The sequence below is a fragment of the Pleurodeles waltl genome, chromosome 4_2 (assembly GCF_031143425.1).
Source record: "Pleurodeles waltl isolate 20211129_DDA chromosome 4_2, aPleWal1.hap1.20221129, whole genome shotgun sequence".
NCBI lineage: Eukaryota > Metazoa > Chordata > Amphibia > Caudata > Salamandridae > Pleurodeles > Pleurodeles waltl.
In genome coordinates this window covers 510,968,468-510,995,624 of record NC_090443.1, presented here as the reverse complement: position 1 = coordinate 510,995,624, position 27,157 = coordinate 510,968,468, and the positions used below count along the sequence as shown (strand labels likewise).

The 27,157-nt window shown below is 45.9% G+C and overlaps 1 protein-coding gene across 3 annotated transcripts in view; it reads right to left on the bottom strand.

Annotated features, from left to right (window-relative positions):
- Nucleotides 1–27,157, bottom strand: part of TPR (translocated promoter region, nuclear basket protein) — a 920,136-nt gene that overhangs the window by 723,562 nt on the left and 169,417 nt on the right. For all 3 annotated transcript variants that reach the window (XM_069232002.1, XM_069232003.1, XM_069232004.1), the window contains exons 16-19: nucleotides 24,965–25,089; nucleotides 24,720–24,868; nucleotides 10,268–10,430; nucleotides 7,256–7,390 (exon numbers count right to left, since the gene is read on the bottom strand). In XM_069232002.1, the coding sequence (XP_069088103.1) occupies nucleotides 7,256–7,390; nucleotides 10,268–10,430; nucleotides 24,720–24,868; nucleotides 24,965–25,089 (572 nt within the window). The remainder of the gene's footprint in view (nucleotides 1–7,255; nucleotides 7,391–10,267; nucleotides 10,431–24,719; nucleotides 24,869–24,964; nucleotides 25,090–27,157) is intronic.

Below are 27,157 nucleotides of genomic sequence, written 5' to 3'. Positions count from 1 at the left end.
CTCGGGGAAACCTCCACTTGGGCAAGGGAGAGGGACTCCTGGGGGTCACTTCTGCAGTGAAAGTCCGGTCCTTCAGGTCCTGGGGGCTGCGGGTGCAGGGTCTTTTCCAGGTGTCGGGACTTAGGTTTCAGAGAGTCGCGGTCAGGGGAAGCCTCGGGATTCCCTCTGCAGGCGGCGCTGTGGGGGCTCAGGGGGGACAGGTTTTGGTACTCACAGTCGTAGAGTAGTCCGGGGGTCCTCCCTGAGGTGTTGGTTCTCCACCAGCCGAGTCGGGGTCGCCGGGTGCAGTGTTGCAAGTCTCACGCTTCTTGCGGGGAGTTGCAGGGTTCTTTAAAGCTGCTTCTTGAAACAAAGTTGCAGTCTTTTTGGAGCAGGTCCGCTGTCCTCGGGAGTTTCTTGTCGTCGTCGAAGCAGGGCAGTCCTCAGAGGATTCAGAGGTCGCTGGTCCCTTTGGAAGGCGTCGCTGGAGCAGAGTTCTTTGGAAGGCAGGAGACAGGCCGGTGAGTTTCTGGAGCCAAGGCAGTTGTTGTCTTCTGGTCTTCCTCTGCAGGGGTTTTCAGCTGGGCAGTCATTGTTGTTGCAGGAATCTAATTTTCTAGGGTTCAGGGTAGCCCTTAAATACTAAATTTAAGGGCGTGTTTAGGTCTGGGGGGTTAGTAGCCAATGGCTACTAGCCCTGAGGGTGGGTACACCCTCTTTGTGCCTCCTCCCAAGGGGAGGGGGTCACAATCCTAACCCTATTGGGGGAATCCTCCATCTGCAAGATGGAGGATTTCTAAAAGTTAGAGTCACCTCAGGACACCTTAGGGGCTGTCCTGACTGGCCAGTGACTCCTCCTTGTTGCTTTCTTTGTTCCCTCCAGTCTTGCCGCCAAAAGTGGGGGCCGTGGCCGGAGGGGGCGGGCAACTCCACTAAGCTGGAGTGCCCTGCTGGGCTGTGACAAAGGGGTGAGCCTTTGAGGCTCACCGCCAGGTGTTACAGCTCCTGCCTGGGGGAGGTGTTAGCATCTCCACCCAGTGCAAGCTTTGTTACTGGCCTCAGAGTGACAAAGGCACTCTCCCCATGGGGCCAGCAACATGTCTCTAGTGTGGCAGGCTGCTGGAACTAGTCAGCCTACACAGACAGTCGGTTAAGTTTCAGGGGGCACCTCTAAGGTGCCCTCTGGGGTGTATTTTGCAATAAAATGTACACTGGCATCAGTGTGCATTTATTGTGCTGAGAAGTTGGATACCAAACTTCCCAATTTTCAGTGTAGCCATTATGGTGCTGTGGAGTTCGTGTTTGACAAACTCCCAGACCATATACTCTTATGGCTACCCTGCACTTACAAGGTCTAAGGTTTTGTTTAGACACTGTAGGGGTACCATGCTCATGCACTGGTACCCTCACCTATGGTATAGTGCACCCTGCCTTAGGGCTGTAAGGCCTGCTAGAGGGGTGACTGACCTATACTTGCATAGGCAGTGAGAGGCTGGCATGGCACCCTGAGGGGAGTGCCATGTCGACTTACTCGTTTGGTTCTCACTAGCACACACAAGCTGGCAAGCAGTGTGTCTGTGCTGAGTGAGAGGTCTCCAGGGTGGCATAATACATGCTGCAGCCCTTAGAGACCTTCCTTGGCATCAGGGCCCTTGGTACTAGAAGTACCAGTTACAAGGGACTTATCTGGATGCCAGGGTCTGCCAATTGTGGATACAAAAGTACAGGTTAGGGAAAGAACACTGGTGCTGGGGCCTGGTTAGCAGGCCTCAGCACACTTTCAATTGTAAACATAGCATCAGCAAAGGCAAAAAGTCAGGGGGCAACCATGCCAAGGAGGCATTTCCTTACACATGTGAACCGCCTTAAGCTCTTCCATGACAGGGCTGATGTAAATCTGTTAATGGTAACAGATGAGGATCAGGAAGCTGAGAGTGAACCTCTCCCTGATCTTCTGTCATCAAACCCTAATGATGGCTCAGTAGATGGAGTGATCTATTCAGACACCCTCTCTGGCCAACAGCAATCTGACTGTAGGAAAGTCCTGCAACAGTTTGCTGAGCTCTTTTCCCTAACCCCTGGTCAGACACACCTGTGTACCCATGATGTGGACACAGGAGACAGCATGCCTGTCAAAAAAAAATATATACAGTCTGATCAAGTTAGGGAAAGCATCAAGGTGGAAGTCCACAAGATGCTGGAATTGGGAGTAATTGAGCACTGACAGCCCCTGGGCTAGCCCAGTGGTCTTAGTCCCCAAACCTCACACCAAAGATGGAAAGAGAGAGATGAGGTTTTGTGTGGACTACAGAGGACTCAACTCTGTCACCAAGACAGATGCCCATCCCATTCCTAGAGCTGATGAGCTGATTGATAAATTAGGGGCTGCCAAATTCTTAAGTACCTTTGACTTAACAGCAGGGTAATGGCAAATCAAAATGGCCCCTGGAGCAAAAGAAAAGACAGCATTCTCCACACCTGATGGGCATTATCAGTTCACGGTTATGCCCTTTGGTTTAAAGAATGCCCCTGCCACCTTCCAAAGGTTGGTGAATCAAGTCCTTGCTGGCTTGGAGTCCTTCAGTGCAGCTTATCTTGACGATATTGCCATCTTTAGCTCCAACTGGCAGTATCACCTGGTCCACCTGAAGAAGGTTTTGAAGGCTCTGCAATCTGCAGGCCTCTCTATCAAGGCATCCAAATGCCAGATAGGGCAGGGAACTGTGGTTTACTTGTAGGTGGAGGCCAAGTTCAGCCACTCCAGCCTAAGATCCAGACTATTCTGGACTGGGCAGCTCCAAAAACCCAGACTCAAGTCAGGGCATTCCTTGGCTTGACTGGGTACTATAGGAGGTTTGTGAAGGGATATGGATCCATTGTGACAGCCCTCACAGAACTCCCCTCCAAGAAAATGCCCAAGAAAGTAAACTGGACTGTAGAATGCCAACAGGCCTTTGACACCCTGAAACAAGCAATGTGCACAGCACCAGTTCTAAAAGCTCCAGATTACTCCAAGCAGTTCATTGTGCAGACAGATGCCTCTGAACATGGGATAGGGGCAGTTTTGTCCCAAACAAACGATGATGGCCTTGACCAGCCTGTTGCTTTCATTAGCAGGAGGTTACTCCCCAGGGAGCAGCGTTGGAGTGCCATTGAGAGGGAGGCCTTTGCTGTGGTTTGGTCCCTGAAGAAGCTGAGACCATACCTCTTTGGTACTCACTTCCTAGTTCAGACTGACCACAGACCTCTCAGATGGCTGATGCAAATGAAAGGTGAAAATCCAAAACTGTTGAGGTGGTCCATCTCCCTACAGGGAATGGACTTTATAGTGGAACACAGACCTGGGACTGCCCATGCCAATGCAGATGGCCTTTCCAGGTTCTTCCACTTAGAAAATGAAGACTCTCTTGGGAAAGGTTAGTATCATCCTCTTTCGTTTGGGGGGAGGGGGGGGGGGGGGGGTTTGTGTAAAGAAATGCCTCCTTGGCATGGTTACCCCCCTGACTTTTTGCCTTTGCTGATGATATGTTTTGAATTGAAAGTGTGCTGAGGCCTGCTAACCAGGCCCCAGCACCAGTGTTCTTTCCCTAACCTGTACTTTTGATTCCACAGTTGGCACACCCTGGCATCCAGGTAAGTCCCTTGTAACTGGTACCCCTAGTACTAAGGGCCCTGATGCCAGGGAAGGTCTCTAAGGGCTGTAGCATATATTATGCCACCCTGGGGACCCCTCACTCAGCACAGACACTGCTTGCCAGCTTGTGTGTGCTGGTGAGAACAAAACGAGTAAGTCGACATGAAACTCCCCTCAGGGTGCCATGCCAACCTCACACTGCCTATGCATTATAGATAAGTCACCCCTCTAGTAGGCCTTACAGCCCTAAGGCAGGGTGCACTATACCATAGGTGAGGGCACCAGTGCATGAGTACTGTGCCCCTACAGTGTCTAAACCAAACCTTAGACATTGTAAGTGCAGGGTAGCCATAGGAGTATATGGTCTGGGAGACTGTCAAACATGGACTCCACAGCACCATAATGGCTACACTGAAAACTGGGAAGTTTGGTATCAAACTTCTCAGCACAATAAATGCACACTGATGCCAGTGTACATTTTGTTGTGAAATACACCCCAGAGGGCACCTTAGAGGTGCCCCCTGAAACCTTAACCGACTATCTGTGTAGGCTGACTGGTTCCAGCAGCCTGCCACAACCGAGACATGTTGCTGGCCCCATGGGGAGAGTGCCTTTGTCACTCTGAGGCCAGTAACAAAGCCTGCACTGGGTGGAGATGCTATCACCTCCCCCAGGCAGGAGCTGTAACACCTGGCGGTGAGCCTCAAAGGCTTACCCCCCTTTGTTCCAGCACCGCAGGGCACTCCAGCTAGTGGAGTTGCCCGCTCCCTCCGGCCACGGCCCCCACTTTTGGTGGCAAGGCCGGAGAAGATAATGAGAATAACAAGGAGGAGTCACTGGCCAGTCAGGACAGCCCCTAAGGTGTCCTGAGCTGAAGTGACTAACTTTTAGAAATCCTCCATCTTGCAGATGGAGGATTCCCCAATAGGATTAGGGATGTGACCCCCTCCCCTTGGGAGGAGGCACAAAGAGGGTGTACCCACCCTCATGGCTAGTAGCCATTGGCTACAAACCCCCCAGACCTAAACACGCCCTTAAATTTAGTATTTAAGGGCTTCCCTGAACCTAAGAATTTAGATTCCTGCAACTACAAGAAGAGGACTGCTGAGCTGAAAGACCCCTGCAGAAGAAGAAAAGAAGACACCAACTGCTTTGGCCCCAGACCTACCGGCCTGTCTCCTGCCTTCTAAAGAAACCTGCTCCAGCGACGCTTTCCAAAGGACCAGCGACCTCTGAATCCTCAGAGGACTGCCCTGCTTCAAGAAAGACAAGAAACTCCAGAGGACAGCGGCCCTGCTCTAAAAGACTGCAACTTTGTTTCAAAGGAGCAGATTTAAAGACCCCTGCAACTCCCCGCAAGAAGCGTGAGACTTGCAACACTGCACCCGGTGACCCCGACTCGACTGGTGGAGAACCAACACCTCAGGGAGGACCCTCCGGCGACTCCAAGACCGTGAGTAACCAAAGTTGTCCCCCCTGAGCCCCCACAGCGACGCCTGCAGAGAGAATCCCGAGGCTCCCCCTGACCGCGACTGCCTGAACCTAAAGTCCCAACGGCTGGAAAAGGCCCTGCACCCGCAGCCCCCAGCACCTGAAGGAACGGAACTTTTGTGCAGGAGTGACCCCCAGGAGGCCCTCTCCCTTGCCCAGGTGGTGGCTACCCCGAGGAGCCCCCCCCCTTGCCTGCCTGCACCGCTGAAGAGATCCCTTGGTCTCTCATTGAAAACCATTGAAAACCCGACGCGTGTGTGCACACTGCACCCGGCCGCCCCCGCGCTGCTGAGGGTGTACTTTCTGTGTGGACTTGTGTGCCCCCCGGTGCCCTACAAAACCCCCCTGGTCTGCCCTCTGAAGACGCGGGTACTTACCTGCTGGCAGACTGGAACCGGGGCACCCCCTTCTCTCCATTGAAGCCTATGCGTTTTGGGCACCACTTTGAACTCTGCACCTGACCGGCCCTGAGCTGCTGGTGTGGTAATTTTGGGGTTGCTCTGAACCCCCAACGGTGGGCTACCTTGGACCCAAACCTGAGACTTGTAAGTGATTTACTTACCTGCTAAAACTAACAATAACTTACCTCCCCCAGGAACTGTGAAAATTGCACTAAATGTCCACTTTTAAAACAGCTATTTGTGTTTTATGTGAAAAGTATATATGCTACTGTAATTATTCAATGTTCCTAAAGTACTTACCTGCAATACCTTTCAAATGAGATATTACATGTAGAATTTGAACCTGTGGTTCTTAAAATAAACTAAGAAAATATATTTTTCTATAACAAAACCTATTGGCTGGATTTGTCTCTGAGTGTGTGTTCCTCATTTATTGCCTGTGTGTATGTACAACAAATGCTTAACACTACTCCTTTGATAAGCCTACTGCTCGCCCACACTACCACAAAATAGAGCATTAGTATTATCTCTTTTTGCCACTATCTTACCTCTAAGGGGAACCCTTGGACTCTGTGCATACTATTCCTTACTTTGAAATAGTGCATACAGAGCCAACTTCCTACAGGGTGATTTTCTTCACACAATTGGGTCATATCCCATACTTCGCCCCTGCTGGACAAGGGTGCTCAGTATCTTGGGTGGGGTGCTGGGTCGGCCTCAGGCCCTAGAAACCAAACTTGCACTAGTACATATCACTGAGAACAGACTCCAATAGCTATAAAATATTTTTCCTTAGTATGTCTACTACTGGCTAAGAGGGAGATTGCACAAGAGCATCACACCCATCCCACAAGCGGTGGGCAAATGAATTGGACCAATGCATGGCCTTGGATATTCCCCATTTCCAAATCTAGCACTGCCCAATAAAAGCCCGTCAATATACTCGGGTGGCCGGCAGGACTGGGGGTACCGGGGGTGGGGGGCGCGCTGGTGATGCTGTTAGGGCCGTTGAAGGTCGGTTCTCTTTGGATTACTAAATATGGTTGGTTGATGAAGACATAAGGAGGGCTGCTGCAGTATACTTGATGCTTTGGATTTTGTGCTGCATTGTTGGTTGGGGATGTGACAGCTCAGGAGACTGCACTTTGTATGGTTCAATAAGAAATAGCAATCAAATTATATATAAAAAACAGACTGGCACAGATATTAAAAACATGTGCACAAGAGGCAATCTCAATTACAAGAAGTTGAATCTTGTGGGAAGATCAAAGTCAAAACGAAAGTAAAACAGACAGATGTACCTATATAATTAGAAGGACATGTGAGGGAAAAATTTTAAAACAAAAAGCACAACAGCAAACCCAATGAGAAGCCAATAAATGCAGCAGAGCCACCTGTGAAAAGACCCGGGGAACTGCCAGGAGCTTTTTTTTTTTAATTTTAGTTTAACCATTTGTGTTCATTCAGTACCTGCAAAGTGGGCCCGCTTGATCATAGGAATGAAAAGGAATCATCAAGAATCGTTGAATGTACTTGATCCTCTCTCTGCTGCGAGATAGCCCTTGAGCAGTTAAAGATGAAACATGATTTTGTAATGTCATTGAACTGTAGGGGTCGATTTAGGATGAGAACCTAATCTTCCATATCCATACACTTAAACAGGTTAGTGGTGTTCAGGAAATCATGTCACAGATTTTCCTATTCCAACCGCCGAGTTGTGTCCTAATGCTCAAGCATTTCTGGAACTTACCTGGATAGCTTGGAGATTAGTGTACAAGAGATTCTGCCCTCTCTGGCCAGCTATTAAGGACTCCCTCTCCTGGTTCAGACGAGCTTCCGACATCTTCAGCATGTCCTTCTCTTTCCTCAAGTTTTCCGCTCTCACCTGTGGCAAAACGAACAACCAAAATGCTACCAAGTTTACAGCAGTATTACAGATACATAGCAATAACTGAAATCTTTACTTCTACAGAACCACTAGATAACACAAGGACATTTACAACAATATTTCAGTCCCTTTGTAGTTTAAACAGGAATTCACTAGCACTAAACAGACTCACTGTTTAAATTCCATCCTACAGACTTTGCAGTCAACAAGGTATGCAGTGTCTTCTCCCTAAGAAACTCCTGACTGCAAGCTGATCTTCCTTCCCTGCTCTTAGTGTAGCACACAGAAGTAGACAAAGGTGGTAAGTTCTAGACAACATTTTAAATGATATTTTAACAATTCTATAAATGTTCATCCTAGACTTCATTACACTATTTCAGAGTGCTTGAAATCCACGTTCAAGTGAATGAATAAATTCCATTTCCTAACATGCAACTCCCTTATCAGACCAGCATAAAGTAATACCCCTATATCTCTGAAAACGCTACTCCCAGTCACCACACCAGACTATTCCATCTCATCTACGACCAATTCATACTCTTCAGTTCACATCCCTGCCTCAAGTCTCGTTCAGTCCCTCTCACAGCTTGACTATTCAGTGTCACCGTATGCCTGGGGGAAAAAAAGATGCACTAACCTGCATACCCTCCAGCTCAGCACCAATAAATAAAAGGTCTCCTCTTCATTATTTGAAAAGCAGCCCCACATTAGGTCACCCGGACTTTGGCCGTGTGGTGCTATTTTCACTCAAGGCACCTCATGACTAGGACACAAATACCATCAACTTATGGTCTAAGTAGGCCCCTGGGAAGAATGGAGTTTATGTGAAATAAGAGGCAAGGATGTAGGGATAGGTTTGGCCACAGAACCGGAAACAATTTCGACTGCATGTTTGCATTCAAGAGTACACTGACGTAAAGCGCCTAAGGTCCGACTCCATCTTATACAGGCCTCAACCCCATCTTGACTAATGGAGGCTACCATCTGGCCTCTTAAACAATGGAAGCCGCCATTTTCCTGTTTTATGCATAATCACTGTCATATCTGCTATTAGACGCAGATGTTGCATGACCTTATCTTTCCAAGAACTGAGAGTGCCATTCAATTAGTGGCACAGATATAACCATCACTGCCACATTTGTCTGAGTCAAAGGATTATTTTCCACCATGTCAAGAAGTAAGAAAGAACACATACAGACCTACACCCAGAATAGTCTAATCTGAATTGATGTCCTTTTGCCTTATGTGTTCATAAGCAAACATCTGGGACACATACCTTGATGGACATAATCTGTCAGACATTCTTGAACCTACATCCGAAATTTCCATTTGATAAGATTTAGTAAATAAGGGTTTACACTTGGCTACTTGTTAGGAGAGGTCCTTAACCAAGATTCTTGCCTGGGATTCTGCCAGACACAATTGCACCTAATGCCGGCAAACGTCACATTACGCAGATTCTACATAACACCTGAAGCTAATAAGTCCCGGAGAAAGACTGACTGCTACTGCAGCGTGTTTGCCCTTCATAGGGAACACTGTCTTCACGCCCCCACTGATAGACAGCCCTTGCTGTCAACAAGGTATACAGTGCGTCTGTTCTCCCTAAGAAACTCATGACTGCAAGTTAACCTCCCTTCCATGCTCTTTTAGTATAGCATATAGAAGTAGACATTAAGGCTCTATGTTTTAGAAAACATTTTAAATGACATGTTAATGCTAGAAATGTTCATTTTATTGTAGTTATTTATAACATGCCTTCTTGCAGTTTTTATAATATCCTGTGTAGTTTTAGATGTACTGAGAAATAGATTGTTGCTGTAATAATAAAGACTTTTCAAGTAAGTGTTCATTCTTCTTGGTACAGGGTGTGTGATACAGTGAATAACGAAATAAGGCTAGTTACTATTTTCACAATGCCCCTGATCCCTTTATGGGATTGTAGGTAACCGAAAAGCAATGCTTTTATATCATTTACACATTGAATAGTGTTTGCAGGGCTACAATGATCCGTTTTTCACATTCATCAGTGGTGTACTGAACAGAGTTCATCTGCGTCACTCGTAGTTACATCAAAGTTGTAATTTACGCAACAACTCGTCTGTTGTCCACAAAGGAGGCCCAGGCTTCAGTAAGACTCTTTGCTGCTCTAACATAGATCAGGGCTTCTAGTTCTAGCCTTTTCAATCAGACTGCTTGACCTGCTGCTGACCCTTGTTGCCCGAGAAACCCTTGAGTGAGATGGACAGAGTTCCTCATCCAGTTTAACATTTTCCCCACTGTCATTACAGGATGGACTACATAATGGATCACCAAAACCATAATTTTGATTTGGTTAGAATTCATGTAAACTGCTCTGCAGAAGAGTCTATGCATCTATATTAAGGTAATGAGACATTGGTGAATTTAGAAACCTGCACTGGTATTGGAGGATAGCATCTAATCATAGGGTGATACAATGTTTTCTGATTGAGTTAACACAGCCTTTTTATTTTTTTCGTTTTATTAAGTCAGAAGGAAAATAACCATGAAAAACCAGTGCCATGTGCACCATAACACAAACATACAGCAGTATCAAAGAGATTACCCAATGCCTGCAGCTCAATTACTGCCATAAGCATATTTTGACTCAAACTAAAGACACATCGCCACCTTGAGTTAGGCCTCTGCCTTCTAGAATAAACCAGGTCTTCCTGACAAACTATTCAGACTTAAAGCTTTTGTGAGTGTAAGCTTCTTGAGTCAGGAAACAGAGAAACAGAAGAGGAAACCTTTCAGTTAGGTTAAATCTAATTTGCAAATGTATCTAAACTTTACATTTTCAAATGTTATACAAACCCGCGACAAGTTATTGAAAGGGAACTGTAAAATCACCTCAGCTACCGCAAGCTTCTCGTTGGCCGCTCTCAGATCCTGAGTCAAGGTGTTGATGATCTGCTCCTGCTTCTGAGTGGTGGCTGAAAGCTTTTGAGCCTTCTCATGCAGTGATGTTATTTCACGACGATATCCTTCAACATTATCCTGCAGCATCTCATACCTTCATGTTGCAATAAATGGTGGATTAAGAGAGGATCAAAAACAAGATGAATGAAAACATTGCCAACACAAAGAAAAGCATATTTGATATGAATGATCTTAGAGATCCTTTTTGTATGGGAAAGCATGACATGAGATCCAAGTTTTGAATTAGTAACCAAATAGTCCAAATTGGAGTTATCTGCCCCAACGCAAACAAGGTTTCTAAGGGATACTTTAACATGCTTAGACTGAAACAGAGAGAAATGAGTCGCCCTGCTAAACAATGAATGTGAACAATGAAGTGGGAAAGATGCTTATTCTGTACAACATAAAAATATATGGTATTTAAAAAAGACAAAGGGGAATTCAGGTGTTCCGGGTTGGAGGTCAATAATTGGAAAAATGTGGTTCACATTACCAAGGGGACTACAGAGAGGCAGTGGCTGTATGAACATACCACTTTGAGTATGAACATCTCATGATGAAATCTTTAATGCAATTCCAGTCCCCATATGGGTTGCTATGAATATGCCTGTCGATGGCTGGCTATATGCAGTGTAAGAACAAGCCTTTTACAGATCTGAAAGGTGTTACAGGAACATCATGGAAAATAAGGAGCGATGGATAGACATCAAGGATAAAACAAAGTCCATAGATACTTTAAAATATCGATCAGCACAAATAGGTAAGAAGGTTAAGTTATGGGACCAAATAGCTTTTATTGAAAAGGGTATTCACCTTTTAGGTCTCTGATTGCACATGGCTTCTGGAAGGTAAACAAAGCAAAGTCTAACTTGATTAAGGATGAACCATGGGTTGAAAATAAACATTTGTACTCTACCAATTCTTGGATGTCAATCTAAGTGATTTGTCAACCGTCAAACTTCACTGGGAGCTATATGTAGATTAATGAGGTTGCAGCAAAGTGGATTATTATGGGGTGTGATTGTGAGGCTTGATTGCGTCATACTGTCACAATCTATCCAGTCCAGCTTGGTTGCTGTAAGAAAATCTCTCATAACTGTGCAGCTGGGCACAGACCAGTCAGGATTAAGCAAAGGAACAAGTGTAAAGCATTTAGAAGTACCAAAATAGCTAGCAAGCAAGGAAAAAAACAAACAAACAAAAAAAAAAACAATGAGTACCTGACACCACTTTATAAAAATAGTCTGTTTTTATCTCATAATAAAAAAATAAAAAAAAACTCCTTTGAGGGAAACCAGAGATAGGAGTTTTCAAAGGCAGGTAAATCACTAGTTCTCATAAGAAATGCAATTAATCGTTGTAACAGTTTGGCAGGTAGTAGCCAACTGGCTAGAATGGATAATTTGTTTACTTTGACAGGTCAAATTAGGTCAGGATCCAATCACAGAGACCACTTAGTATTAGGGAGACAGTTACCTACCGGGTCCAGCAGTCTTAGATTCCTAAGTGTACTTTACTACTCCTTTACCGCAGGTCCAGCCAAGAAGTGATTATGTTGCTTGGGATGCAGGATGTGGAAGATGTTGAGAATGCTGAAGAGATGGGGTGAGAAAACCTAGAGCCACCCTGGTATCCACGAGCGTCCAGGGTCTGCTCAGGCCTCGATCTCCCACAATACAGCAGGGAAGTCCAGGGGCCACGGTTGACTGGTCTCCCAGTTACAGCAAGTGCAGTGGTTGGTTACAGATCAGATTTTTGTTTTCTGGGGACCAGGGCCCAATTTGACATTGGCTACAGTTCCCAGAGTTGGGGGCACCTCAGTAAATTCATGACTGTCTCCCAGCAGGCACTTTAGTAGCCAGCTGCAGGCAGGCATTCCTACATGACTGGATCCTTGAGGAAGGCAGGGTTACTTAGCTTTTGGTGGTCATGAAGCTAAACAGGAAGCTAGCCAACTAACCCTTGAAGTCACGTCTTCCATCCTTGCAAAGGTGGAGCTCTTTTCCACAAGTGGATTCAGCAGGCACAGTCCTCTTTGCAAGACCCTAAGGCTCAGCAGGTCTCTCTGCTGGATCCAGGATGCAATGGGGCAGTCTTTCTGCCTTCTTTGCAGTTCAGTAGCCTCCTTTGTGACAGGGGAGAGCTCCCTAACCAATCATGCAATAGTTCCCGAGATGCAACCCTACCCACTTTACATCACTTCCTAGGGGGGTGGCCACCAAACTATCCCAGGACACCCTTTCCTACCCAAATCCAATGTGATATAGTCATACCACTGGGATGTACCCAGCATAATGAGCCACGTCTCCTGTAAAAACGGTTTTATTCCCTCTGGAAAAGCTACCAGCCTGTCAGCCTACACAAAGGAACAGGGTAGCAAAGGTAAGCCCCTTAGAAGCTGGGATATCTGTGGCTAGTGCCCGTACTCCTCCTGCTGGAGGTCACACCTGCTCCCACCAGCATTTTTCTTTGTTCCCTGTTCTTGGAAGTGCTTCACACTTCCTTAAACCAGATCTCAGCAAGGAGTTTGGTTTAATGTAAAAAATAATTTGCTACCTTGGAGTAAAACCTTTGGTGGCCCCCAAATGGATGTTAGCACTTATCACAGTGGCTGGTGAAACTGCTTATTGGTCAAGGGGACTATTAGAACATGACCTTTTTTCATATTAAGCACCCCGCCTGGTGGGCTACCAAGACCTTCCTTAGGGGTGGCTTAGTAGTAGTAACAAGCATTTGCAATGCAATAGGCCTCGCAATTGAGAGTTCTTGGAATTGGAAATGACTGCCTCCCCCAACACACACCCCCATGTGTTTTGATTGGATATATGTGGAAAGGAGTGGAATAGTGTGTTGGACTGGAATTGTTAGTTGTGGAATTGTGTGCAGTGGAATTGGGTGTGTAGTGTTTTTGTGGTATGGTGAATAGATAGGTGTGAGTGCTGCACAGAATAGCTAGAAAGGAAGATAGTGGAATAGATTGTGCATGAAGTGATGAATGAACTCCAGACAGGGGAGCAGAAAGTGTGAGCGAGAGAAGGAGAGCAGGCAGGGGTGCCTGGGAGGCAGTGTAGAAGTGGACCAGTGCATAGTGAGGAGTTACACGAAGGTAGCACGTGGGAGGCGGCAGCAGAAAAGGGAGAAGGTGTGAGGGAGAGATGAGGGTCAGTGGGTGTGCTGGGGAGGTACGACAGGGTTGGTAGAAGTGTGAGGGAGTGATGGGTTGTATTGGAACGGTTTGTTGTGGAGTTGTGTGGCGTGGAATGGTGTGGAGTTGTGTAGTGGAAATATGTAGCACGGTGTGCTGTAGAATAATGTGGATAGTATTTGAATGCTAGTAAGAGCACTGTAATTAAGTAGAGTGAGATTGTGTGTTACGTAGTTTATTCGGAATGGTATTGTGTCCTGTAAATTGGCATGTTGTGGAGTTGAATTTTGCAGTGTGCTGTTAAATTTTGTGGAATGATGTGGAATTGTGTTGTGTACTTTAATTTTGTGGAATGATGTGGAATTGTGTTGTGTACTTTAATTTTGTGGAATGATGTGGAATTGTGTTGTGTACTTTAATTTTGTGGCATGATGTGGAATTGTGTTGTGTACTTTAATTTTGTGGCATGATGTGGAATTGTGTTGTGTACTTTAATTTTGTGGCATGATGTGGAATTGTGTTGTGTACTTTAATTTTGTGGCATGATGTGGAATTGTGTTGTGTACTTTAATTATGTGGCATGATGTGGAATTGTGTTGTGTACTTTAATTATGTGGCATGATGTGGAATTGTGTTGTGTACTTTAATTATGTGGCATGATGTGGAATTGTGTTGTGTACTTTAATTTTGTGGCATGATGTGGAATTGTGTTGTGTACTTTAATTATGTGGCATGATGTGGAATTGTGTTGTGTACTTTAATTATGTGGCTTGATGTGGCATGGCGTGGTGTGGCATTATGTGGCTTGGTGTGGCATGGCGTGGTGTGGCATTATGTGGCTTGGTGTGGCGTGGTGTGGCATTATGTGGCTTGGTGTGGCATGGCGTGGTGTGGCATTATGTGGCTTGGTGTGACGTGGTGTGGCATTATGTGGCTTGGTGTGGCATGGCGTGGTGTGGCATTATGTGGCTTGGTGTGGCATGGCGTGGTGTGGCATTATGTGGCTTGGTGTGGCATGGCGTGGTGTGGCGTGGTGTGGCATTATGTGGCATTATGTGGCTTGGCGTGGTGTGGCATTATGTGGCATTATGTGGCTTGGCGTGGTGTGGCATTATGTGGCTTGGCGTGGTGTGGCATTATGTGGCTTGGCGTGGTGTGGCATTATGTGGCTTGGCGTGGTGTGGCATTATGTGGCGTGGCTTGGCGTGGCATTATGTGGCTTGGCGTGGCATTATGTGGCTTGGCGTGGCATTATGTGGCTTGGCGTGGCATTATGTGGCTTGGCGTGGCATTATGTGGCTTGGCGTGGCATTATGTGGCTTGGCGTGGCATTATGTGGCTTGGCGTGGCATTATGTGGCTTGGTGTGTGTAAAGAAATGGCTCCCTGTTGCAGTTACCCCCCACTTTTTGCCTGATACTGACTTGACTGAGAAGTGTGCTGGGACCCTGCTAACCAGGCCCCAGAACCAGTGTTCTTTCACCTAAAATGTACTTTTGATTCCACAATTGGCACACCCTGGCATCCAGGTAAGTCCCTTGTAACTGGTACCCCTGGTACCAAGGGCCCTGATGCCAGGGAAGGTCTCTAAGGGCTGCAGCATATCTTATGCCACCCTGGGGACCCCTCACTCAGCACAGACACACTGCTTGCCAGCTTGTGTGTGCTGATGAGAACAAAACGAGTAAGTTTACATGGCACTCCCCTCAGGGTGCCATGCCAACCTCACACTGCCTATGCAGTATAGATAAGTCACCCCTCTAGTAGGCCTTACAGCCCTAAGGCAGGGTGCACTATACCATAGGTGAGGACACCAGTGCATGAGCACTATGCCCCTACAGTGTCTAAGCAAAACCTTAGACATTGTAAGTGCAGGGTAGCCATAAGAGTATATGGTCTGGGAGTCTGTCAAAAACTAACTCCACAGCTCCATAATGGCTACACTGAATACTGGGAAGTTTGGTATCAAACTTCTCAGAATAATAAACCCACACTGATGCCAGTGTTGGATTTATTAAAAAATGCACACAGAGGGCATCTTTGAGATACCCTCTGTATTTTACCCAATTGTTCAGTGCAGGACTGACTGGTCTGTGCCAGCCTGCTGCTGAGAGACGAGTGTCTGACATCATGCGGCGAGAGCCTTTGTGCTCTCTGAGGACAGTAACAAAGCCTGCTCTGGGTGGAGGTGCTTCACACCTCCCCCCTGCAGGAACTAACACCTAGCAGTGAGCTTCAAAGACTCAAGCTTCGTGTTACAATGCCCCAGGGCACTCCAGCTAGTGGAAATGCCCACCCCCTGGACACAGCCCCCACTTTTGGCGGCAAGTCCAGGAGAAATAATGAGAACAACAAGGAGGAGTCACTGGCCAGTCAGGACAGCCCCTAAGGTGTCCTGAGCTGAGGTGACTGACTTTTAGAAATCCTCCATCTTGTAGAAGGAGGATTCCCCCAATAGGGATAGGAATGTGACCCCCTCCCCTTGGGAGGAGGCACAAAGAGGGTGTACCCACCCTCAGGGCTAGTAGCCATTGGCTACTAACCCCCCCAGACCTAAACACGCCCTTAAATTTAGTATTTAAGGGCTTCCCTGAACCTAAGAATTTAGATTCCTGAAACTACAAGAAGAAGAGGACTGCTGAGCTGAAAAACCCCTGCAGAGGAAGAACAGAAGACACCAACTGCTTTGGCTCCAGACTTACCGGCCTGTCTCCTGCCTTCCAAAGAAACCTGCTCCAGCGACGCTTTCCAAGGGACCAGCGACCTCTGAATCCTCTGAGGACTGCCCTGCTTCGAGAAAGACGAGAAACTCCCGAGGACAGCGGCACTGCTCCAAAAGAACTGCAACTTTGTTTCAAGTAGCAGATTTAAAGACCCCTGCAACTCCCCGCAAGAAGCGTGAGACTTGCAACACTGCACCCGGCGACCTCGACTCGACTGGTGGAGAACCAACACTTCAGGGAGGACCCTCCGGCGACTCCAAGACTGAGTAACCAAAGTTGTCCCCCCTGAGCCCCCACAGCGACACCTGCAGAGGGAATCCCGAGGCTCCCCCTGACCGTGACTGCCTGAACTCCATTTCCCGACGGCTGGAAAAGACCCTGCACCCGCAGCCCCCAGCACCTAAAGAAACGGAACTCCTGTGCAGGAGTGACCCCCAGGAGGCCCTCTCCCTTGCCCAGGTGGTGGCTACCCCGAGGAGCCCCCCCCTTGCCTGCCTGCAACGCTGAAGAGATCCCTTGATCTCTCATAGGAAACCATTGAAAACCCGACGCGTGTTTGCACACTGCACCCGGCCGCCCCCGCGCTGCTGAGGGTGTACTTTTTGTGCTGACTTGTGTCCCCCCCGGTGCCCTACAAAACCCCCCTGGTCTGCCCTCCAAAGACACGGGTACTTACCTGCTGGCAGACTGGAACCGGGGCACCCCCTTCTCTCCATTGAAGCCTATGTGTTTTGGGCACCTCTTTGACCTTTGCACCTGACCGGCCCTGAGCTGCTGGTGTGATAACTTTGGGGTTGCTCTGAACCCCCAACGGTGGGCTACCTTGGACCAAAAACTGAAACCTGTAAGTGACTTACTTACCTGTTAAAACTAACAATAACTTACCTCCCCCAGGAACTGTGAAAATTGCACTGTGTCCACTTTTAAAACAGCTATTTGTGTTTTATGTAAAAAGTATACATGCTAATGAAATGATTCAAAGTTCCTAAAGTACTTACCTGCAATACCTTTCAAATGAGATATTACATGTAAAATTTGAACCTGTGGTTCTTAAAATAAACTAAGAAAATATATTTTTCTATAACAAAACCTATTGGCTGGATTTGTCTCCGAGTGTGTGTACCTCATTTATTGTCTATGTGTATGTACAACAAATGCTTAACACTACTCCTTTGATAAGCCTACTGCTCGCCCACACTACCACAAAATAGAGCATTAGTATTAGTATTATAGTACTTTTTGCCACTATCTTACCTCTAAGGGGAACCCTTGGACTCTGTGCATACTATTCCTTACTTTGAAATAGTACATACAGAGCCAACTTCCTACAGTGCGGCATTATGTGGTTTGGTGCGGCATTATGTGGTTTGGTGCGGCATTATGTGGTTTGGTGCGGCATTATGTGGTTTGGTGCGGCATTATGTGGTTTGGTGCGGCATTATGTGGTTTGGTGCGGCATTATGTGGTTTGGTGCGGCATTATGTGGAGCTTAATTGCGTGGCAGGTAACTGTGTGGCCTTCTGCAAAATTATGTTTATTGGAATTGTTTTATGAGAGTATTAATGTGGATTGCTGGTATGTGGCATAAAGTGCATTTATGTGGGGTGTATTGATGTTGTGTAAAGTGTAATTATGTGGTGTATAAATATATGTGCTGAGTGGTATTACGTGGAGTGTATGTGCAGAAATGAGTGGCTTGGAATTGTGTGGCGTAATGGGTCATGGTTTGCAGTGTTATGCAGAGTAGTATTATATGGTGTTTAATTACGTGCCATTTTGCAAAGATGAATTTATTTTTGTGGAGTGTAAATGTGTGTTTTGGATTTGAGTGTATTTATGTTGAACTTAAATATGTGGCATGAAATGTAGGTTGGAGTGTAATTATGTGTAGTAAAATATCTTGAGTTGAATTGTGTGGAGTGCAATTATGGAGCAGAGTGTTATCTGAAGTGCATTTGTGTGGCATGGAGCGGAGTTATGTGGAGTTTATTTTATTGGTTTGCAATTATGTGGCATACAGTGGAATGATGTGGTGCAGAAGTGTGTGTAGTGGAATTGTGTGGCCCGTTATGAGATGTGAAAATGTGTTGTACGTAGTGGATTTATGTGGCAAACCTGAAAGAGGGGGAAGAGATTGCGCTTGTTAAAATGCTAGTGACCACAGGAGTGCTATTAGCCAATACATCACTCTTAACATCTGGAAGCATTGGGAGTTGCACAAAGTCCTGAGATGCACACACCCATCTGCTTATGCAACTGATCCTCTTGCCCAGGTTATGTTGTGTCAAGAGTACCATGGAAGTTTGAATTACATTTTTCAAGCAGTAGAAATATTTAAGAAGAAAATGAGTTATCTGTAATTATAGTTCTCCAGTATTGGAATCTTTCATAGACTCACATGCTTGAATCAGTCCCAGTTGTCTAGCTGGGAGTCTGCAGTACCTTTTATAAAGTAGTATTGACATAGCCCTAAACCTAAAGGCCCAGGCCGCTCAGTTTAGTATTCTATCAGTCATTTTGAGAAATGAACAAAATTTGAGAGTCCACCAATCAGGTGACACCACTTCAGAACCCCCTTGAGAGAAGCTTCAGTCTCTCAGATTTTCAGACAATTAGTGCTTAGTCATAATAACAGTAAATAGGTGGTAATGGTGAGCTTCTCCGGGGAGGTGGGTGGGTCGCATGTGAATCTATAAAAGATTCCAGTACTGGAAAACCATAGTTACAGGTACCTATGAAGTCCAATGCACTGGACTTCGTAGGTGCAGGGAACCCATTTTACCTGTGTACTGGCCACACTTGTGGTCCAGCTACATAATGGTAAATCCGAACATAAGCATGTTTGGTATCAAACATGTTGGAATCATACCCCAATACTAATGCCAGTATTAGTGGCATTATTCCATGCACTCGGGGGGCTCCTTAGAGGAACCTCCCCCCCAATATTGCTACCACCATTTTCCAGGGTTTGCTGGTAGCCCACGCTACTCCAGCCCCTCAGACAGGTTTCTGCTCCCCCCTTGCTGCCCGACCAGCTCAAGCAGGGGGAAGGCAGAATAAATGATTTCCTGTGGGAGAGGGGGCAACATGCTCTCCCACATGAAATAGGTGCTACAAGGCTGGGGAGGGGGTATCCTCCCCGTGCCACCAGCTTGCTTTTAATGGCACATTTGGTGCCCTTCTTGCGTAATCTGGTAGTCACCAGTCCAGGGACCCCCCCAGTCCCTGCTCTGGTGTGAAGCTACACAAAGGAAAGGGGAGTGACCACTCTCCTGTCCATCACTACCCTAAGGGTGGTGCCCAGAGCTCCTCCAGTTGGCCACTTGATTCTGCTATCTTGAAAAAACAAGATGTGCAAAGGCCCCTGGGAGCATCAGGTTGGTCAGTACAGGTGACTGACATCATTGACCCTCTTTCCCTTTTTCTTCTCTCTCCCCTCCCTCCCTCCCCCCCCCCAATAGGTGGTCACCCTGCACAGTGACCAAGTTTTTTGTTAGGGCTATTTTGGGACTACCTTGAGGGTGGGTCTCAGATTTGGTGTGCAAGACTCCACCAGGACTCCTCTGCAATTGACCTATTCTGCACCTGCCCACCACAACTGCTGCTGCTGGACTTCACAGGAACCAAACAAGCCTGCAACTTCATAGAAAACCTCGCCTTGCAACATTGTTTCTTCAGCTCCTTACAGTAATTGAAACATTACCACAGCTGTGGCTATTCGGGGTCAGCGAGACTTCAGCTGCACCAAGCAAGAAGGAATCTTACTTGGAGTGAAGGAGTCACTCCCCTGCATCCGCAGGCACCTAAGGCAACAACGTCTGGCTGCTGGGATCGGCTCTCCACAATAACTGCATGGATCCTCCAACACAGGCTGTGGTCATAAGTGGTCTTCTTGCTCCTCTCTGCACATCTTGGGAGACAGTGAGTTCTTGTCTCTCTTTGCAAGACAGTATCCCTGTGCACAGCGACTCTTGCAGCAACAAAGGCTTGTTGACTCCTGTTCCAAGGGATCTTCAGGCTCCAAGTAGCCCAGGCCTCTAGCACTTCAGCCTTGAAAGGACAGTCTTTCCTCTGCACACCAGTAAGGTGGGACTCCTCTGCAGGTGTGCTGACTGGGCCTCACTGCTACTTAATTTGCCTGCTGCCAGTGGGTTACTGGTATTGCCTGCAACTGCTTCTGCTGGCTCTCCCAACTGCTGAGGGTCAGCCCAAACTCCCCTCCAAGGGTAGCGTCTCCTGGAACCTCCCTGGTTCTTTTCTTTGCTGCAAATTCTCTGCTGCCCAGACTTGCATTTGCCAAGGCTTGTTGGTGGTCCTCCTGTCCACTGCCCATCTGAAACCTGGCGACTGGTGTGGGACATCTGCACGACTCCAGTGACCTCCCTGCAGCTCCTGGGCTCCACAGCTGATTTTCATCTTCCCTCTTCAACCCAGATCTTCATCCACACAATGGTGGATAGTGGCTCCTGCCCCACCTGGACAATCCTGTGTAGACTGGACTCTCTCCTTCTCTTGCAGGTCCTCTTCTTCCGGAATCCACCACTGGGTTCCACTGGACTGGTCCTGGTCTTGCAATCTTCCTTTTCAAAGTCCTCTTGTTAGTCTTTGGGAAGACCAGGTAACTTACCTCTACTCTCCTGGTCGCTGGGGTCACCTAGGTACTCACCTCTTGGGGTCCCAAATTTTCCCAGCTCCCTTCTAACTATTCCAGATCCTTCGGTGGGGCACCTAACTTCACATTCTACTATTTTAGTATATGGTTTGCCCCCACCCCTCCATAGGGCCCTAGCTATTTTCTATATATTGCCAATGCTTGTTTGTCTATGCTATTTTTTTAATACTAACCATGTGAATATAGTGTGTACTTACTTCCAGTTGGGGGACTGCCTATAAGTAATCTAGTTCACTGTTACTGTAATAAAGTACCTTTATTCTTCCAACACTGTTTGGTTCCTTTCATGTGTGATGAGTTACTGTATGACAGCTGTGGTACTGCAAGTGCATTACACACCTAGATAAGTCTTGGCTGCTCACCACAGTTACCACTAGGGAGCCCTGGCTTCCTTGACACTGTCTCAATAACTAATAGGGGTTGCCTGGACCTGGAATAAGGTGCAAACACCATAGATGTCCACCACACACCAGGCCAGCTTCCTACAAAGTAATGGAGGGGTAGCTATTTGGATCAGGGCTGGCTGGCATGAAAAGAAAAGAACTGAGGTCAGTGCACTGTGGCGACGCTTATATAGGACCCGCAATGTCTTATCAGTCGCAGCCGACAACTGATGCAGAGCTGATCAACACCACCCAACGGTGCACAGGGGTACTGCTTGAGAAAAAACTCTGGATCCAGACTGACGTCTGGGGAAATTCGAAGTTAAGGAATCTGCAACTAGATGTCTATCAGATCAATCTAAACCTTTAGAGACTATACAGTAACCTGGTATGTAAGGAAAAGCTTGGTAACTTCTACCCAGAGTGTCATTAGATGCTGATAGGACTGTGTTGGTGTCCAAAGAAACAGCATTGGTGGTGTTATACATTGCACAACATGGCCTAAGCAATACACAACAGATTTCATAAAATTGATGTTAGTGAAGTTTTTGATATTCAGGGTGTAGGAAACTGGTACCTCGTTGCAGTATCCCCCACTTTTTGGCTGATATGTGATAACTTGACTAAGTGTGTGCTGGGATCCTGCTAACGAGGCCCCAGCACCTGTGTTCTTTCCCTAAACTGAACCATTGTTTCTACAACTGGCACACCTCTGGTACACAGATAAATCACTTGTAAAAAGTACCAGGGGTACCAAGGGCCCTGTGGCCAGAGAGGGTCCCTAAGGTCTGAAACATATATTATGCCAGCCTAAGGGACCTCTCACCAAACACGTTTACACATCACCATTGTGTGGGTTTGTGCAGAGAAAAAGGCAAAGTTGACATGGTATCCCTCCCTGCCTCCCTGGGTGCCATGCCTACCAAATACTGCCTGTGGCATAGATAACTCACACCTCTATCAGGTCTTATAGCTCTATGGCAGGGGTGCACTACACCATAGGTGAGGACATAGCTTCATGTACAATACACCCCTACAGTGTATACATCCATTCTTAGACTAAGTGCAGTGTAGCCATATTGAGTACATGGGCTGGGAGTTTGTCATTACAAACTTCAGAGCTCCATGATGGCTTCACAGAAGGCTGTGAGGATTGGTATCAATCTCAGTACAATAAACCCACAATGATGCCAGTGTTGGATTTATTGAAAAATGCACAAAGAGGGCATCTTAGAGATGCCCCCTGACATTCACCCAACTCTAGCGTGAGGCTGACCGATCTGTGGCAGCCTGGAACTAACAGCAAAGTTTGACCCCAGGGGTAGAGCCTTTGTGCTATCTGGTGTCAGGACAAAGCCTGCTCTAGGTGAAGGTGCTTCACACTTCCCCCCCTACAGGAACTGCAACACTTGGCAGTGAGCCTCAAATCTCCTGCCTTTTGTTGCACTCCCCAAGGCACTCCAGCTAGTGGAGTCACCCAAAGTAATAGTATTACTAACCTGAAGACTGTTTTACCTGTGAATTCTAAACAAAGTGCATTTGATATTTGAAAGTGATACATTCTTGAAACTGTAATTACCTGTAACACAGCTTCTTTTGGTTCTAGAAAGAAGCAAAGTATATTTTTGATACATAAAACATTGGCCCATAGTTCGTTATTGGGTGTGCTTCACTTTTTGACTTTGGGCACAGCAAATGCTTAGAACTACCCTCTGATAAGTCTAACTGCTCAACCACACTACCACAAAAGAGTGCATTAGTACTATCTACTTCAGCCTCTGTAAAGCCTCTGGGGATCCACTGGACTCTGTACATTATACCTTACTTTGGTATAGTATATTCAGAGCCAGCTTTCTAAACAGGGCTCCTAGAGAGGCACTCACAAAAGGCCATCGATAAAGGGGGCACTGCATGGCCAGATGTAAAGCAGTACTATGAGGCTGTTCAGTCTAACAGCGAGACACTGGGATTTTGCACCACAAGACGAGCCAACACTATGAACAGATAGGAGCGCCACAGGCAGGAAAAGGTATATTAATAAACTGTATAGCGGTAGGCTGTAGCACACACTCCCTCCAGCCACTTCAGTGGTGAAGCAATTGTGGCACAAGCTTATAAAAAAGAATTGAAAGGTAAACGGAGACGCAGAAACCCATTATGGGTAGGGGCTTAACTTCTGACTGAACGGCCAGCAGGGATTACAAGCTTAAGACAATTGAAATCTAGTTCAGGAGATATATGGGATGGGAATTAGAAAATAGTTAACACAAAAGGATGACAAGATAGAAGAATCCTATTTACAAATCTAACATGCAATAAACTGAAGTTGAACCATCTTAAGAAATCAGTCTCCTGGATAAACAAACCACCAGAGTGCTTTCACATAGATATATACCCGGATGTCCAACACTCGGGCAGAACACATGAGCCTGAAAGCATGCAGGAAAGAGCTTTTGGGAGGTGTATAGTCTAAATAAAAGAGTGGAAAGAGGCCCTAATGTACCATCAAGAGGTGTCCATAATATCAAAATCCTACACAGAGTATCTTATACAAAGGTTAAAATGGGAATGTTTGGTCAAGTGAGAAATGAGTGGTGCTGACAGGCTGTGGCCAGCAGGGCATTCTTTATCCTTACAGCATGGTGCTGCTCAATCGCTAGTAAATACTGAAAGGAAAACCTGAATGAGTTGTGACGGGCCATAGGAATACGGCTAACTCTAGTGGCACCTACTTTGTTTTGATTGTACATATCTACTACCATAATTAGAAAACCTTTCCAGTCAACGATCTACATTTTACTAGTTTTTCACTGGCTGCCTTATTTTGGTAAAAATTATGGTTTTCTTCATTTTTCTCCACAATATCTCTAATTAAAATCAAATGTTTGTGGACAGAAAACGAGCAATTGCATGCATGTAGTCTTACCTGCGAACAATTTGAGACTAAAGTACATCACAAATTGCCCATTTAAGCTAACATTTTGCCAAGCAGCAAGTCAAATTCATTCACTCAAGTGGGTACCTCCAGAGAGGAAATATAACTAGGAATGGGTTCGGTAGGTTCTTGACAACAATCAGCCACATGGATTAAATATAATGGGCTAATTCATTTAAAGGAAGCCAAATTGCATTACAAACCTGGATCACTGAAGGAAGCTTACAAATTGCAACAAAGTGACTAAGTAGCCCAGACACATTTATTGTCTTAAGTTGAAGCTCATTTTTTAATTCTAAAATGAATCCTTATTGCTCGGTTTGTCTTTTTTCCAATTAACCCTTTTAGGGCAGCTCTATAGATCCAGAATTTACTACTCACAGGATTTCCTTAACATTTCTACACATGTTTTAAAGACTGTGAAAGTCTTACTCTCATCCTCTCAATCACACCCACTGCAGCTGTATTTTTACTTTATCTTCATATATCATAGGAAAAATATACAGCAAATAAAATCCATTGTTACCGTTTGGAAGCAAATTCAAGTTGGGTGGATATTTTGGTGTTCTGCGATCGCAATTCTGTGACTTGATCTTGAAGCTTTTCATGCTGCTCGTTTTGCATTTTGTCATTCTCCGCTTTTTCCTTTTTATAACTCTCAAAGACTTCACGTAGCTTAGTTTTAAAAGGAAGCGAAAGTATAAAATACAAAAAGGGGGATCAGTCTCACATCAAGTAGACAGAGTACTTTGCTAATTAGAAACCACATACCTGTTTAAGTGCAGCCTTAGCTTCCGCTGCATCAGTTGACGCTACCATTGGCACAGGTGTCGGAGTTGATGGAACCTTGGCTGCCCCTGGAGAACGTTTTGGAGTTGACAATAGAGTAATTTCCTCTGAAAGTTATATATTAAAAGAAAAAAAATTTTTTTATGGTTAGCAACAGTCTTGTGCAGGATGATTTTATTAAGTAAAATTGTTGTATGGTCTTTTTAGTGATGTCTCTGGGTAAGATATTTTAGCACCTAGGCCTGCGACTTGGGCCCTTTAGCCTAGTGACAATTTATTCTGCTTCCTTTTTTTTTTCTTTTTGTAAAAAAAAAAAAAAAAAACGGGCCACATTCATGGTGGTGTTTTATTTTCTATATCTAGTTGATCTTTCATCTAGGAAAGCATGACATTGTTTAGCTTGACATTCTTTTCACTTTGTGCTTTCCTTAAGGCTGTAGCGAGATAGGTTTGTCGGCACAAGTGGTACACTGCGCCTCTAACTCGCAGAAACACATTTTTCCATGGGGGCATTTTCTCAGGACATCAGTTTTATTAAAAAACACTTCTCTATCCCATACACTTCAGAGGAATGTTTAAAGCCAGAAGACCACGACTGCATGCTGACTTCGTTACAGCTGCTTGCACTGGGGGATGGTGTGTCCATAGTTAACAGGCATCTTCACCACTGTCATATTCAGGTATGGGGGTGATGTCTTCCCTCAGGGGAATCCTTAAGGGCGGTTAGGGCTTATCCTGCTGTGCTTTAACAGCTTAGGTAGGAATCACATATAGTGTGCATAAGTGACAGTATGGTTGTACTTTTCTTGCGTTTCACTTTCCTTGTCATCATTTTGAGTCTAGAATGTTTCATCATTTCAATGATTGCATTTCATACCATTCTATCTAAGTGCAGCCGATTTAATAAACCTTAGAGAACCATTTCCTGCCTCTGCATGTGTGAGACTAATACCAGAGAAAACGATGAGATCTGATCCACCACGATTTCCATGAGAAGTCATTATGTCATGTGCCTGGTTGCCACAAATCATCCCTGCTCCTGGCGGAGATGAGGTGCTGCTAGCTGGCCGGAAACAGATTAGGCTGACAGTTGACGCATGGTGTGGGATTGGACTCAGCTCCCCACAATTCAGGTGATGCAGCCACCCAAATCCTGCAGCCTCATTAAGATATTGAAAGCCCACACAAAATAACATCAAGCATCCAAGTGATGGTTATACAAGCAACAATAAAGCTCTATATAGATTATTAGTGTCTGAGATCTTTTCCACTACCGAAAGTCAAGTTGGCAGCAGTTGGCATAGGAAGGTTGTGAATACCTGCAATAGGAGTTTAAGGTGGGTGTGGGTTTTGCACATTTGAGGAGGGGGCTTGTGGGGGGGGGGGGGGTGGGGTTGAATGACTGAAAAAGCTGTGCAGCACCAAAAACGATGGTAGAGAATGCCTTGAGTGGGGGGAAAATTTTGGAACAATTAAAAGTTCAAACAATACAAGGCTTTTGAACATTTATGATCAGGAATGAGAAGCAGAACACAGCCTTTTAAACAATAACTGACATTTTAGTAAAGTGGACCAGGCAGAGGCGGGTTCCCACTACATCATTTACGACTCATCCATGCTGGGTAAAAAAGAGGAGTTCAGCCATCAGGAGACCCTATGCTTCAACAACAGCCGTTAAACATAAGGGGCAACAGAAAGTCTGAAGAGATGACTTGCTACTGTGGTTAGCGACTCCAATCACACACAAGCTATGTTCTTCTCCAGTACCTGAAACTCGAGAAGAAACTACATTTAGGACTTTGTCAGCTTACTGACCCAAAGGAGCTCTGCTGTACTTCAGGATGGTGCATTCAATCTTTCCAGACTTCTTCGGGGAGAAGAGTATCCCTCATGTTTGCACAAAGAAAAGCGTGCCTGGCCCATGCTTGTTTCTCTTGTCACATGAGAACACATCACACTGGATATTCAAACTCCTCGACAAGAGACTACCAGAGTGATAACACACACACAGATATTTGGGGGATTGTGTTACCCAGGATGCAATTGCCGAGTCAACCACCGTCTATGGCTTGAAGCCATTACCAAAAGCCAAGTCTGAGGACTCTGTGCCAAGGTCGTGACCATCGATCTGATAAACTATAATGTTTATCCTTTCAAACTCTTAAACATATTCCT